Consider the following 17241-nt stretch of genomic DNA (forward strand, 5'->3'; position numbering starts at 1 on the left):
TTACAATACGATTCAGATAAAATAGCCTTCTTTAATAATGTTAATCATTTATACAAAACATATTAAAAGAAAAAACTTAATTTAGCCAGTCTTGTGCAATATTTTAAGACACTAAAATATGATGCACAGTCTCCTAGGCTACAAGGATGCTTTCAGGCTTCCGATACCGAACCGAAGCTATATATGTTAGCTCGGAGATGCGCCGCAACAAATCGCTGAGGGACGTGCGCGCACGCACTCGCGTCGTGTTGTGGGAATATGCTGTGATTGTGATCGAGACGGAAATATGGTGAGCTTTTTTTATATTTGGTGGACAGTGATTTATCTATAACTTAGATTATCTTTCCAATACTATTGAAGTACTCGGTGGGTAACATAGTTGAAGGAAATACTCCCAACACTGACATAGTTATAATTTTTGTCATGTTTACACGATTTTTAGTAGCTTCACCTGTATGTATGTATGTTTGTACCCGACTCATTTAGGCGTGATTTTGACCCACTTTAAACGTAAAATATTTCGATTAAACTTCGTATATTTATCAAGGACCGATGACAATACATTAATTTGATAAAATTATTCCATTTTTCAATTTGTAAAATAAGATTTTTGTTAATTTATATAATTTACATTCGTTCGTCTATAAGGCATTAATTGGTGTTAATTTTAAATTTCAAAACAAATTTTCTACTTTTTAGTTCAGTTTTTTATAAAAAGCGTGTTTTGTAGTTTTTTTTTAATACTATCCCGACTGACGCTGTTCTGTCAATAGAAAAAATGCTTTTAGTCTCCGGGAATAATGTAGTTTAAAGCCAATAGAAATGTGTAATCACAGTTAATGAGTGCAAAATGAAAGAGTCTGATCTGATGAATAAATTTATGAGTGATTGCGAGAAATTTTACTTAAGACTTAAAAGTTAAATTAAGTATAAAAAAAAACATCTCATTCGTGATACACAGAGTGTCATTTTGGGAAGAGCAACTAAAAGGCATAAAAGGCATCTATTTTCTCAAATTTGATTCCTTTAGAATTCTTTTTGGTGTCATTTCTAATATACTAGACACTACTACCGCTTCGGAAACAAATGGCGCTCTAAAAGAGAGGAAAAATCGGCGCAGAAACTATCCCTGACTGATCAAGTAAACCAATAATGGTCGCCGGAACATCTCAGTGATACAATATACAGTGGAAATAATATAATAATAATACCTGTAACTACGGATAAAGAGTACTGTTGAACTATATAATCTCGTGACAAAGCTGTCAGGTAGACATTGAAACGTCTCAAAAGAATCATGCATGATCACTGTTTTTGAACATATTGAAGATGTCAAGAGATGCATTATTACTATGTATACGAGTGGTGGCAGGTTGATCCTGTTAAATAATGATCCTATAATCCTGTTTCATAATAAACTGATTTTGATTTGATTTGATTAATCTGTGGACTTGATTATACCTTAGTTCATTTATACGTCTATATAGACTATGACAGATGTGAATAGGTCGAAAAAAATATAGACTTTAGAACTAACTTCTATTTTGAGAAATACGCGAGAGTTGCGTGACACTCGCCAATTGTACTTACTACACAAAGTGTCTTACAAATCGCGAGTGTAAGACGTAGCTTGTCACGCACACTAAAGTTTGATTCCTGGCCTGTTTTTATCGGTTGTAACAGCAAGAGACTTAATTAAGACGTATTAATAATCTAAGGATTGTATATTATCAGGCCTTGTACTAGCTGCAGTTATATTAGTTACTTATTTTTTTTTACAAAAATACCTTCTTCGCACACAAGGTTTAAAGGTGTTTCATTTGTTATATTAATAATTGTCGTCTCTACCAATTTATATACCGTTCTCCTTAAGAAAGTTATAGACAAAATTAGAATTTAAATTTAAAATATTTATTGCATTACACTGTTTGTATACTCTATTCATTCAGTGGTTGTAAGTTGAATAAATACTATTTAATAAATACTAATGTAAGAGCTTAAAATATATTGATCGTCAAGAGGAAACATAAAATTTTACTATACCGAACAATTATAACATTTTTTTTAATCAGTATGTACATATTATAAGACAGAGTCCTCCGCCGCGTCTATCTGTCCGTCTGTTCGCGATAAACTCAAAAACTACTGCACCGATTTTCATGCTGTTTTCACCAATGAATAGCGTGGTTCTTGAAAAAGTTTTTAGTTTAGTTTTCGTATACATTTTTGTGTATGATATTTGTTGGAGGTGTTGGAACAAAATAAACCGTCATAGAGCTTTCAACGAAAACGCCCTAAACGTCTAAACCCTTCGAGATATAACTATATATGCTGGGAGAGTTTCTTGCGCCGCTTCTTCTCTCTCAGAGTGCCATTTGTTTCCGAAGCGGTAGTAGTATCTAGTTGTTATAAGAAATGACATTAAAAATAATTCTAAAGGAATCAATTTTGAGAAAATGCCTTTTATGCCTTTTATACTTTAAGAACTTTGTTTACACCATAAGCGAAATAAATGAAATTAAAATTAATAACCGTCATCGAGGCTTCTTTAAAATTAACTGGAAAACTTAAACATAGCCTTCGATTATAAACGCGACACCTTGAAGTTAACATATTTATAGTAAGCACCTAGTATGTAGAATCTGACTTTTAAATTGAATTATGTACTGTTGTGTGTTACTAAATTATTAAGTTATTTCGTAGTTTTGCATCGAGCGTGACTTATGAAAGGTCATTAATTATTTGAAGACATGTCTCACAATACGTTGAATCTCGAGGTATGCCGAGATTATCATAGAATTTGCACAAAACTATAAATTAAAACTTTATGTGAATATTCTTTATCCGGGTACTATTTTTACATCCAGGTAGAAATAAGCTACTACTGACAAAAAATCTTTCTTTAGTTATGACTTATTAAAGAAGTTATATTAAATTATTAACGGCGCCGTAGCTAGTGAAATTACTGGGCAAATGATACTTAACATCTTATGTCTCAAGGTGACGAGCGCAGTTGTAGTGCCGCTCAGAATCAAGTTTTCGTTTTACGTTACGTTTTTCAAGAATCCTGAGCGGGATCGCATTGTAATGGCAAGGCGCATCCAAAACAATCTACTGAATGTCATGCTCGTCTCGTCCCCTAATTTCATAAAAGAAAAACATTTCAAGTGAGCTTTGATAATTATTATAAAAGATTCACAATATCGTTACTAAAAAAAATTAAACATAACCTTAACCTTGACTGCAAGGTGACCATTTTTTATTATTCAATTTCTATTGGTATCGTAAAATGTATATTACATAATTAAGACTAATTAATACAATAATTAATCGCAAGGCTCAAACAATATCGATGCACAGACATCAATATTCCGCGAAGACATTTAAATATAAAAGTTAAATTTATATTAAAGTGATAAACGAAGGCGGATTGGTGTGATGCAACATTCCAGCAAAGGTCACGCACCGGAGCCTTCCAAATGACTCGCAGAAGGGACACCGGTACATCATATAGTGACAACTTTCGTATACAACGACATATTCGCCTCACAATATCGATGTACACGTTATTGACACAGCTTCACATTTTCAACCATAAATTCTTATTTTGTGCGCATCTGTTTTTAAAACACCAATTATGCAAGATTAACTTGAAGTTTTTTTTTAAATTTTAATTAATCAACATTGTGGTCATAAAAAGGTCATTTAAAGACACTTAATTTCTCAAAATTGATTTCATTAGAATTCTTTTTGATGTCCTTTCTAATACTACTATCGCTTCGGACACAAATGGCGCCCTTAGAGAGAAGAAGCGGCGCAATATTGTACTTTTTATATTTCTGTCACGCTGACCTAGCAAACAAAGACAGATTTTTGCCCCATTTATAAATTTGGGGTAAATCAGATATCACAATAGTTGTTGACAGAAAGATTAATGTCGCTAAGGTGAAGAGTAAGCAGAAAACACGCAAACATGGTGTTTTTTGGTGAAAGTATAGCATTTCGAGCTATGAACACTACTTAATCCTGTTACACATATCCTAAGTCTTATTTGTAGGTTGCTAATGCTTGCTGTTGGTTATAGTTAACACTGCCGAGCCTTTTTGAACTACCACTTTTCTTTAAAGGTAAACAAGTTTTTTGGCATGGCGTGACGCATTTTTTTGGTACTTCTCTCAGAAAAGTTATTATTGCAGTTTGTACTTTTTTGTGTAGGTTCATTTATTGAGATTAGTAGTGAATAACGAGGATTATAAGCATATAAACTATATTCCACGCAAGAATTTTGAAAATATTGGCTTTGTTACATAGATGGCGGGCCGGCAGCCGTGAACTCATATCGCTCAAGGTCGCTGGCATTTAGTGTCGCCTTAATATTCAATATTTATACAGACGTATTCAATCATTAATTTATTTATTGTCTGTATTACATCTTACAAAGTAGAAGCGCGTTGTATTATTTGTTCAAATGATATACAACTCAACACTAAACATTAGTTGTTGCCCTCGTACTAAAGCTTCACTGATTTATGCTAAAATGATTACTGTTTAAAACAACCAGCAATATTATATACTCGAAACTAAACGTGAAAATATTTCTTCTGAATGCAAAATCGTATAGAGCTTGGTAACAAAGGCAAGAATATTGTTGAATCTTTAGAACAAAATCTATATGCTCTTATATTATGTATAGTTATAAATATTTTATTATTTACTAGTTGACCCGACAGACGTTGTTCTATATATAATAAATAAAATAATGTTTTTTATTAATTTGTCAATAATATATCATAACATCAAGAATTATTTCGTAAAATATGCTCCCTGATGTTGTAATGAAATTGTTTCACAGCAGAACTGTCAAAACCGTGCGTCAATAAATTCTCTAATAGAAATGATGTATGGACACATCAAAGGAAAAACAAATTTGTTGTTTTTATTTAATTTAGCAGCATTTTCCTAATTATTCACCTTTTAAACCTTCTCTGGACTTCCAAAAGACCAAAATTAGCCAAATCGGTCCAGCCGTTCTCGAGTTTTATCGAGACTAACGAACATCAATTCATTTTTATATATATAGATTATAAATTAAATCATTGTATAACAGGTCAGGGACCCATATAAAACATGTTAACATATAAGCATTCAGAATATTTTAATTAAGGTCACTTAAAAAAAAGGATGAATTGGCATTTTACGTTAAGGATCTGGTGTACCTACCCTTAGCCAGTGTTTGTAAAACACGTTGTCAGGAGATGCCTGAGCGACGACTTTAATCATCTTATTATTAATTTCGTAAAACGAAAGAGGGCTTGGCTTCGAAGAAGCTGGGCGTCATTAATAGAGCACGGCAATACTTCAAGCCGGCCCACATTCTAGCGCTTTACAAAGCGCAGGTCCGGCCACACATGGAGTATTGCTGTCATCTCTGGTCTGGCGCACCCCAGTATCAGCTCGATTCATTTGACCGGGTGCAACGCAGAGCAGCTCGAATTGTCGGGGACCCAGTGCTCTGCGAACGGCTGGATCATTTGGCGTTGCGTAGAGACGTCGCTTCATTGTGTGTCTTCTACCGCATTTATCACGAGGAGTGTTCCGAAGAGCTGTTTAACCTGATGCCTACCGCCGAATTCCACCTTCGCACGACACGCCACAAGTTAGGATATCATCCGCATCATCTGGATGTGTGGCGGTCCTCCACAGTGCGGGTTTCAAGGAGCTTTCTTCTACGCACTACTAAGCTGTGGAATGAGCTTCCTTGTGCGGTGTTTCCGGGACGATACGACATGGGTACCTTCAAAGAAAGCGCGTACACCTTCCTTAAAGGCCGGCAACGCTCTTGTGATTCTTCTGGTGTTGCAAGAGAATGTGGGCGGCGATGATCACTTAACACCAGGTGACCCGTACGCTCGTTTGTCGTCCTATTCCATAAAAAAAAAACGACGTAGTAGTCCGGGACTCAAGCGTCGGCGAACATGCCCGACGCGCTACAATACCCGAGGTATTGTATTACATATATATATAACATCATAATAAAATGCGAAGGGCATTATTATATTGTACTCTGAGGATGTTAAAGGATCATTTGGTGTAGTTGATCCATAATTGAGCAGTATACGTATAGGTATAGGTATTTATGAGCTACTCGACGTCTGCTATGCGCCTTTTTTGCGTGGTAGGATTATAATAATATTTACACACTTTTTTTTACACAAATTATGTTGCCCCAAGTTAAGCATATATAGCCTGTGTTATGGGTTACAAGACAATGATATATTTAATACAATATACTTACTTAAACATACATAAGTTCATATAAACATACAAAAATACATTTAAACATCCATGGCTCGGAAACAAACATCCATTTTCATCATATAAATGCTTGCACCTACCGGGATTCGAACCCGGGACCTCTCTAGCTTAGTAGGTAGGATCGCTAACCACTCGGCTATACAGGGTTGGGGTGCTAATCTTGCCATTCCAACTCCTCAAGGAAGTTACTAAACATTACATCATTAAACCTCTCATTTACTCTCATTCTCACATAAGAAATGTATTGGTGTCATAACAACTACTGTTAATAAAGAAAAAGATAAAAAAGTTGATTTTGATATTTTTTCAGACAATATTGCGTCATTTACACGTAATTTATTTCATTTATATTCATGAAATAAAAAAAAGTTGTAAATTATAGGCAAAAAGTATATTTATTCAAATAATTAATAAATACTAATAAGTTGAAGTCTGTTTTATGTAATTATGAAATGTTGCAGTTTTTAATTACTAACGAACTTCAAAAAAGGAGGAGGTTCTCAATTCGTCGGTATGATTTTTTTTATGTTTGTTACCTCAAAACTTTCAACTGTTAGAACCGATTTTGATAATTCTATTTGAAAGCTGGTGCTTCCCGTGTGGTCCCATAGTAATTTGGTCCAGATCTGACAATGGCATCCATGAGAAAACCATAAAAGTCTTAAATTTGCTATACATACGTATAGTAAAGTGGATGATAAATTTACGAATAACTCAATATCGCGCCAACTGATTTCGATGATTCTTTTTTTATTGGAAAGGATATGCTTCAAAGATAGTTTGGTAAGGTTCTGATTACGGAATCCATGGTAACGGAACTCTTCAATTAAGCGCTTACGTTCATTGCTACATTGAAAAATTTTGTATATCTACACATATTTAGACAAATTGTTAGTTAGTGTACTTCAAATTCACTAAAAATCAAAACATAATTTTATTTTTAAAATTATTATTGATTTCTTATTCATTTACATTCAATTTGTAAATATTCCGTTATTTTTAGCATGCAATTTAATTTAATACTTGTGTTGTGTCTGTTTTTAAAATGTGTGTAACACCTTTAATTAAGGTGTATAACAAAATCATAAATCGTAGTATTAATTTAGCTCACATCTTAAAAGATTTTTGTTTAGTTATGTACTTAAATTTTTATATTATGTATACATACCTACCCTATAACAGATGTGCACAATAACATTATGTTTGCAGGTTCAACATAATTTTATTTTATTTATTTATTTATTACAGCTTTGACATTACACTGACTAAATAAAATAATGGTCCCACAAAACCATCTAGATGGTTTGTCTGTGGAATCTGAGCTATCTTAGTTATAACATTTAGTAACTTAAATATATGTAAAGTTGTAATACAATAATTTGTTACCCATTAGCAAACTTGTTGTTGACAATCTGTGATAATATTTCTCTACTGGTTAAAAAAATGTCTTAAGTAACGTAATCTTAAAAGTGGTAATAAAGTTAAGACTGTATAATAAATATTTTTTCAAAATAATACTTGCCATGTGTTCTACAAAAAAAAACCGAATCCAAGCAAGTACTTGATAGCAACTGAGTGTATCTGTATGTAAGTCCAGGCTTTGCAAAAACTCCTGAATTTAATTCAAGTGCCGCATGGATATAAAAAAGGTCAAGACAACATATAGGCTAGATGTTGTTGCCCTAGATACAAACATAGTATTTAAGCTGCTTTAAAGCGTCCAGGCAGCAGCTTGAGATGAACATAATATGGTACAATCTAAATTATCATCACAATAAATAAATAAGTATAATATTATTATAATATTTGTGGGCGTAAATGATGCGCCAGAATATCTCTTTTGTTGAAGGTTAACAAGATAACTTAACGAAATACGTAACATAGTAGGATATTGTATTTATCAAATGTTTTATAAAATGAATATATTTATTACTTAGAAATATATATTCAACAGGATATATTTAATATTGAGGTATTATAAGATACATTAGTCCGACTAATGTCAGAGTTATTTCATAAAAACAATTAAATTTTTTTCTTATTTCATTGGTTGGCGTTTTATATGTCAAAACAAATGTATTACGAAATTCAAAAGAATTGTTAAAAAACGTTTGTGTGATAAAGCTTACTATAACATATAAAACTTTCTTAATGATTCCACTGATTGGGAATTGAGCGACCAGTACGATTTTACATTGTAACAAGAAGCCCGCTGAGTTTTTTGCGCCAGTTTTTCTCAGGTCTGAGGCATACTTTTTAGAATGGATTGTGGTTTTGACTTCTAATAAGTGATTTTATATCCTAATTTGAATAGAATTATTTTGAATTTGAATTTAAACAAATTATCAGACAAACAAAAATGAAATTGTCAACCATTCCATTGCATATTGACGCAACGACTAGTACTTACCTATGATTTATGAACAAATAAATATTGTAAGATAAAGACATCGATTTAATTATCTTGTCATACATACTAACATCGTGGGCTATTTTAAAACCAATGTCGTCGCTTCAATGGGCTCTTAACTGCCAAGAATGTTTGATGTGAGTAAAATACGATACTAAATTATGGTGTCTACCACAAATGGCGTAGGTTTTATGTGGGAGATGATACGATTTGACATATTTTTGTAATGACGGAACTATTTGGTATCCAAGCAACTTTTGATACTCTGATATTATTTGAGGTTTATATTAAGCATATAGAGCTGATGAAGTGTTTATTCGATGTATTCATTCAAGAAGGAGTACCTGGACGACCGAACCTTGCTCGGATTTTTAAGAAGATACAAAACTTGACCAAAAAAAAACTAAAAGTACATCTGGATTCGAACCGGGGTCTTCTGCTTTCCGGATCGCCCAATCTCCCATCTGAGCTATTACAGTCTTGTATATAGTTGCAAAATTTACCTTTGTATTCTAATGTTATTGTAGATGTTTCTCATTAAAACACGGATAAACATTTTTTAAATTGAAACCTAGATAACTAGATTGATTTCTCGCCCTCGAAGCTACCTTAATACTAAATTTCATTCAAATCATTGGAGCTGTTTCCGAGATTCAGATTATATATATATACAAGAATACCCTCCCGTAACACCAGGATACACAAGAGCATTTCCAATCTTATTAAACGTCGAATAAATATTTATATGAATTTTAAAACCGAAAACACATTGGTATAAGTCGAGTGAGGATAGAACTGCACTCTCCGTGATTAAAAAAGTTACATACTATTTTTGTTCTCATGTATAAATATACTGCTTATTAAATTATTCATAAATATACTGTATATTAATGTATTATGGAATTTAATTCTGGAATGATCATGGACACATAAGATTGGCTACAGTATCTAAAATTTAAATAATACATTCAATTTAAAATTGTTAAGGTGAATACATGTACGTGTTACTTTTAAAGACATTTTATTTAAATCTTATATTTTTTTATTAGTTTCTCATGTCCCAGTGTTAAAACCAATTACCAATTTAAATTTAGGGTAGGTCTACAATCGGCCAACATCTATTTTTGATACCTCTAAATGATAAGAGTATCAAAAATATCATCTATTTTTGATACTCTTACCCACCCCCAAATATTAATATTTTTTTATTTTTATTATGATTCAGCATTAAAAAGTACATACAAGTTCAAATTTACAACGGTCTACGATCGACACCTATTTTTGTATCGCGATTTTAATATTATACTATTCCACCAACAGATACGCAATAGTTGCTAAATGGCAATCGAATATAATGATAATTGTCGTTTAATAAATTTTCTGTACGATAAATATTTTGTAGGTCTGAGAATCGGTCGTCTGAAAATGTTTTGCCTTTGCTGGGTCAGCTAGTGTAATTTATAAAAATATCTCGTACTGTGACAAATAGTTGCAAAGTCGCAAAATACGTCAATATAATCATAAAACGTAATCCTTCATCTACACAACGAAGTAGTCGTTATCTTTTGTATTAACAAAGGGCTCGTTATAAGAATAGTTTGAGCTGTGAACAAAAGACCATTTAGAAGAAAACTTTAGCGCTGGTGTAACTTACAATGGGAGTGTGGAATCTGTGGCGTTAGTATGGTATTTGCCACAGGCTTAAAGCGGAATTTTACTACACTTGTATAAAGACCGAGATTACTATTTCAAAGTCAAATTTATTATATTATATAAATAAATGCTATTATCTACTACTTTACAATTTAAGTAGACATTCACATAATGGACTTTAAATACAATTTACATAGTACACCAAATTAAATCACTTTATTGATATAGCTGAAAGATATTTAGACATTTATGAATTTCAAAACTTATTGCAATAAATGGTAACCATCATTACGGAAAAGGTTCAGCTTTAACGAGAAGAAGTCTCAAGAAACTCATTGCTACTCTATCAAAAAAACATCATAAGTTTCATGATTCTTAAAATTATTTTAGTTACTAGCTATACAAAGTGACGCAACAACAAATATCATGTCAAAGGTACATGAGTTAATTGAAAAAAAAAAGCAACCACAAGAGTTATTGAACACAGTAGATGAATTTATCCACAAATACTGCATTAAAGTTGACTGATAAATTTTGTAAAAATATAAGCACGGATAGGTATTGTTTTGCAATTATTGTGAATCTCGATGTTTTAGCACTAGGGATTAATAACTGATGCTTATGTTCTCTCGGAGTAACACTGATAGCATATCTGTATAAACTTGAGGTCGCCGTAGGTCCATGTTTCGAACATAATTCATGAAAATATTAAGTTTTTTTTTTCATGAAAATAACGGACGATACGAGCCGGACGCTCAGCTGATGGTAATTGATACGCCCTGTCCATTATAATGCAGTGCCGCTCAGGATTCTTGAAAGACCAAAAAATTCTGTGTAGTTGCCCAGTAATTTCACTAACTACGGCGCCCTTCAGACCGAAACAGTAATGCTTATACATTACTGCTTCGCGGCAGAAATAGGCGCCGTTTTGGTACCCATAATCCGGCATCCTGTGCAAAGGTCACACTGGTCATCATCAAGTAATGTCGTTTGTGAGTTTTTTTTATTCACCAATAGCAGAGAGAAATGTCCCAATAAATTCCGTGTCCGCTTATAACATAGACCATTATGGTAGCGTTTTTACGCATGTCAACACGTTAGATGTACTCGTAGATACAGTTGCACAGTTTGTTTGTACTCGAACGTTGATGTGAGAAATCATACAAAAAATGTATAGCTGAATACGTGAAGAGAATTCATATGTGCAAAACTCAAAACTAATATTTTTATTTTTTATGTATTGAATAAAAAAGTATTGTATATTAAATTTTTAATCCTTGCTTTAAAGTATATAATATATTAGAAGTCGTTTCGTTTTGTTATATAGTAGCCGTTCCCGCCCGCTTCGCTACTATTTTAAAAGAAAATAAATTAACTTTTATTCATCTTATTACAAATACAAAAAAAATAAGTAGCCATAAACTATGTAGGATAAATTTCCCATCGAATGGTGGTAGTTTCATGTCGATAGAATCAGTGGTTTAGGTGTGATTGAGCCTCAAACAAAGACCATTTTCATTAAACACAGATAGATCAAATTCAAATTCAAGATCAAATATTTTTATTCAAAATAGGATGTGACATCACTTATTGAAATTCAAAAAACTACCACTCACTCCAAAATGAATGCCGAAGAATGGGCGCAACAAACTCAGCGGGCTTTTTTTTTTCATCGAATAGATAGAAGATAGGCATAAAAGAAAATAATAGAAGTCTAATTAACTTAAAAGAAAATTTATTGATATAATAACTCACTATTATTATAATAAAAATAAATATTTATAAACAAAACTAATGCTATATAAAACAAAAATATTAATGGTATGATAAACTTCGGTGCAATTCATGGAGAAATTGGTGTTAATCTGTCTCCATCTCATATTCGACGTATCGTCACTCATACGTCTCATTAGCTCGAAAAATGTTCATAAAAGTAAAACAGCACAAAAAAATTTTGGGAACGATGGAATTCGAAAAATATGTAACAATAAACCATTCGGATAAATTAGTAGTTAGTTTAAGCGCAAAAAAAATAATGCTGGGAGAGTTTCTTGCGCCGCTTCTTCTCTCTCAGAGCGCCATTTGTTTCCGAAGTGGTAGTATCTAGTATTTTAGAAAAGACATCAAAAAGAATTCTAAAGGAATCAATTTTGAGAAAAAAATAAATGACTTTTTTATTGCCTTTCACGTTGATACCATCAGTGGTTTAGGCGGTATTGAGACTACAAAGACAATTTTCACAATACATAAATTTAGATAAGTAAATAATAATAATTTTTTATTTGCGCAAAACTGCCACCAAATTTTTTACAAGTACAATAGATATGAACAATTAACATTAAATAAAGAAAACAAAAAATAACAATACAAATGTTAAAAAACAATAAAGAAAGACATATTAATGCTTTAAAACATGTAAGGATTATTTAATAACTAGAATGATAACAAACGAGGCAGCAGCGCGATTCGCAAAAAGGAAAGTTCTCAGCAAACGTTAGGACGTATTTTCCTAACACTGATATTATGAACTTCCTATATTTTTTTTCCGTGCAAGCTATTTTGGCAGTAATGTGTGAAAAAATAATTATAATATTTAAATATTTATCGTATCCTATATCTAACAAACAAAGCTTAGAACTTATTAAATCCAGATTAACACTACACATGCAGCTAATTTAACTGCTACGAGGTCAGCTGTAAAACCTCATGCCGTCAAATCCTTCTCGCTATGTTTCTGTTACATAACTGACAAACAGATAAGCAAACGGATTTGGATAGTCATAACCATTCACGGGTTTAGACAAACAAACAATACACGTGTGTTATGAAATATTGTTGAAGCAAGCATTTCTAAGCAACGACCTTGCTAAATAACATAACATTACAAATTTTTGTTCATCTTCATCGGCGGTGTAACACAAAGCTGTTATTGAAATGTCACAGTTATGAAATGTAGTGAACTGGTCTGCCAACTTTCCGTGTGCTGTATTTAAATTTGTATTGTTTCCATACATTTGGTTACGACAAGCCCGCTTCGTAAGTTTATGAGTGTCTACTTATCCAGGTTCAGATTAGAGGCTCTATCCACACTAGAGAAAAACAATGACGCATGAGTTCTTTTCAATTGTCTGGAGATCTATACTGAGGTTTGCATATTTTCTTGGGGCTGTTTTTATGTGAGGTCTTCTACTATTATACTATTTGTCACAGATTGCATTGAATGTATAGTTTTCCAAGCGTTTTCCAGAGGTAACCTCTGTATATAATGGATGCTTATGAGAGCTTACTCTCCCATATAATGTTTACTGGCTTAAACTTAGCCTTTAAATCTTATTGGAGGGACCTACAAAATAAATTATTAATTTCCTATATACGTGTTCCATACACACAACCATATTTTATTTAGTCTCAATAATATAGACAATAATATGCAATTATATAATAGCTTAAGAGTGGGGGGGCCAGGAGACTCATAGCACAGATTAGAACCTGTGCTGAGTCTGCCGATATCTACAAATGGTGATATGGCCACCGATCTAATAAATTTAACTGAATAGTTCTTTAAGTGAATTATTATAGAGCTATAAATAGAATTCTAATCTCAAATAAAAAAACAGTCTTTTGAACAGATGCTTAGTCTCGCTGTGAACGCGTTTATATCTTTTATAGGAACCAATTTTAACGCAACTAATAATAGCCTTTTATTTAGATTATTATTCAAATAAAAGTATAATTGTGACGAAAATATAAATAGGTCTAAGTACTCCCTTTTCTTTAACCTTTTCTAGGATGCCTGGAGTATCCTGTTATTAACGTTAGTTATTAATAATTTTACTCAAATCTTCTAGTCCTCTTATGAATAGCCCTGTCTATTGCCATATAAGTGTTTTGATCATATAAGTTGTAGAAAATTTATTGAATTAGGCGTTACTTTGCGGAAATCGATAATTATACAAATGATTTAAATTTTCTTTAGTGTTAATTCCGCCAATATTTGTTTTTAAAACAATTCGACACGTGTTTCGCCTCTACACGAGGCATCCTCAGGACGTGTTGTCTTACCAAAATCTGGCACGAGACGAGTCTCGTGTAGAGGCGAAACACGTGAACTGAAATAAATATTTTTCAATCTTTATTTTCAATATAGTATGTATTAGATGTATTTTAAGCGCACTGTTCAGATGTTGCAGATTACTGAAATATTGAAATAACTTCGAAAAATTGGTTAAACATCAATCCATTTTGTGTAGCATAAATAAATTAATCAAGTAATGAATAAAATTGAAATGAATTATTTGTGAAACTAAGAATATTAACGTCCAATTAAACAATTATCAATACCAATTCTATAACAACTTCAACATTCATTTTCTTGTTTAAATAATACATCAATATTTAAAATATTTTTGGTAACAATTACTAGTTTTTTTAACAATAGGATTTCCTCATAAATTTGCATAAATTACAAAAACGCTATGCGTTATGCGTAGTTATATCGAAGACCATTTAACATCGCCCGATACAAAATCTTGTTCCAAGCTTTTTAAAATGTAAAATTAATTCAAAGATTTCAATGTCAATACTTATCTAATACCATCAGTGTGAGATCTAAAAGTAAATTTAAAACAAACAACTCTAGCACTTACGTTGTGATCATAGAGCCAAAAATTCTTTGATAACGGTTGTATATAAGACACAAATAGAGGATTTAAAAGGTCGCTAAAGCGATCTGTTAAGAATAATGCGGATCTAAAAATTAGCATATAAATAAAAAGCGTCTGTAATAATATGAAAACAAAAACAATTTTGTTTTTCAATAACACATTTAAACCAGAATCACAGAATACCTCTATAGTCCTGCTCTTGAACTTTAATATCCTTTTTATTTATTTATTTTTATTGAAAATACCTACAGCAGAAATGTTACCTACCGCATTTACCACAGGGAGTGCTCAGAGGAGCTGTTCGGGTTGATTCCAGCGGCCGAATTCCACCACCGGACATTACGTGCAAGTACCATCCGTATCACGTAGACGTCTGGCATTCCACAACAGCGCGTTTTGCTCGAAATTTCTTGCCTCGCACAGCCACTTTTTTGAATCAACTACCGGCAGCGGTCTTCCCGAACAGATACGACTTAGGGACGTTGAAGAATAAAGCATACTCACACCTTAAAGGCCGGCATCGCATTTTTTTGACACACCTGTTGTTGCGGATGTCCATGGGCGGTTGCCTCACCTCTCCCCATCCCGTGAGTCTCTTGCCCGTTTGCCCCCTCTCATATAAAAAAAAATATTATACTAAAGTCTTAAAAATTAGTATAGATATAACAGCCAATTACAGGTCTCTCTATATAAACAAAAATTCAACTAATGAATATTCAGCTTAACTTACTTTATCATAATAATATGTGTAGTATTAAAATATCATGAGAACTATATTATGCGTGTGAATGCGAATGTAATATTTAATATAATATCTATCATTACATTATGTTATGTTTTCATCGGTTATAGTGTTTATGTGATTGGATGTGTATGTTTGCATGTAATATTGACACACTTTTTACGCAAATTATCTTGCCCCAAGTAAAGCCTGTGTTATGGGTTACAAGACAATGATATATTTCATACAATACACTTACTTAAACATACATAAATACATTTAAACATCGATGACTCGGAAACAAACATCCATATTCATCATATAAATGCTTGCACCTACCGGGATTCGAACCCGGGACCTCTAGCTTAGTAGGTAGGATCGCTAACCACTCGGCTATATAGGAGGTCTACTCGCAAAATCGACAACGATACATTCGGAACGATACAATAACACTCCGAATATATCGCAACTACCCTACTCTAACAAATGTTCGAATTTCTTATCGTTTATCGTTACCATAGTCTAAAATTTTGATATTTTACGATGTTAGTGTGAATGAAATATGTTCAAACCTATACATTATCTGTGCTACGTCGCTGTTAAGTGTCAAAAGTCAAAACATAGTTTAGGCGCTAAGGACCATGCCAGACTCTGCACCACCAGTTTGGTATCATTAACACATAATGTAAATGTTAAAAAAATATGTAACGAATATAATATGACCATTTAAAATTGAATAAATAATACAAAACTCGCGGAAAATAAAATGTAAAAAAAAAGTACCTCAACCCTTCTCGTCGACTTCCTATTTCTCAGGCGGCCATTTGCATTATTTCTACGCATAAACGATCAACAAAATGACTTAAATGACTTATTAGTAAAAAAAACCTGTTGAGTAGTAAATCACATATAATTATTTCAATAATATTTATTAAGTATGTATATTGTATGGCAAATATATCTATACAACTTGAAACGATATTAGTATCGACAGCCTAGAAGGTATCGTTGAGATTATCGTAAAAGTGACGTTTGATTATTTGTGAAATTCGAATATTCGTCTCTGACATTTTCAACTAAGAGTAGGGTTAGTACCGATAATATTGAATAATATTTCGTTCGTTCAATCATCGTTTCGACATTGAATACGATGTAACTAAGAGTAGGATTCGACACGACTAATGCCACGATTTATCGAATATCGATTTTAGGAGTAGGCCCCCAGGTCGTCTATGGCATGTAGTGTGTGCTTGTGTATATGTACGTTTGTTTATGTGTTTGTTCGTTTAATACTGCATCTCTCTCTTGATACTTAGATAAATTATTAAGAGTAATTTTTTTGCAGTGATTGCATTGCCGTGATGATTCCAGCTAGATCCGTATGTTCTACTACTACTAATAAATACTTTTTACCATTAATGTGACCAATATTGAAAACGAGCTAATGAATTTGAAATTGTGTAAGCTCAAATTTGCTC

The 17241-nt window shown here is 32.6% G+C and overlaps 1 protein-coding gene across 5 annotated transcripts in view; it reads left to right on the top strand.

The window, feature by feature from the left end:
• The first annotated feature begins 215 nt into the window (after positions 1-215).
• LOC126970459 (basic proline-rich protein-like) overlaps positions 216-17241 on the top strand; it is a 38285-nt gene continuing 21259 nt past the window's right edge. For all 5 annotated transcript variants that reach the window (XM_050816365.1, XM_050816384.1, XM_050816395.1 and 2 more), the window contains exon 1: positions 216-289. In XM_050816365.1, coding sequence (XP_050672322.1) covers positions 287-289 — 3 coding nt within the window. In that variant the 5' untranslated portion in view covers positions 216-286. The remainder of the gene's footprint in view (positions 290-17241) is intronic.

This window comes from Leptidea sinapis, chromosome 1 (genome assembly GCF_905404315.1).
Source record: "Leptidea sinapis chromosome 1, ilLepSina1.1, whole genome shotgun sequence".
NCBI classification, from domain to species: domain Eukaryota; kingdom Metazoa; phylum Arthropoda; class Insecta; order Lepidoptera; family Pieridae; genus Leptidea; species Leptidea sinapis.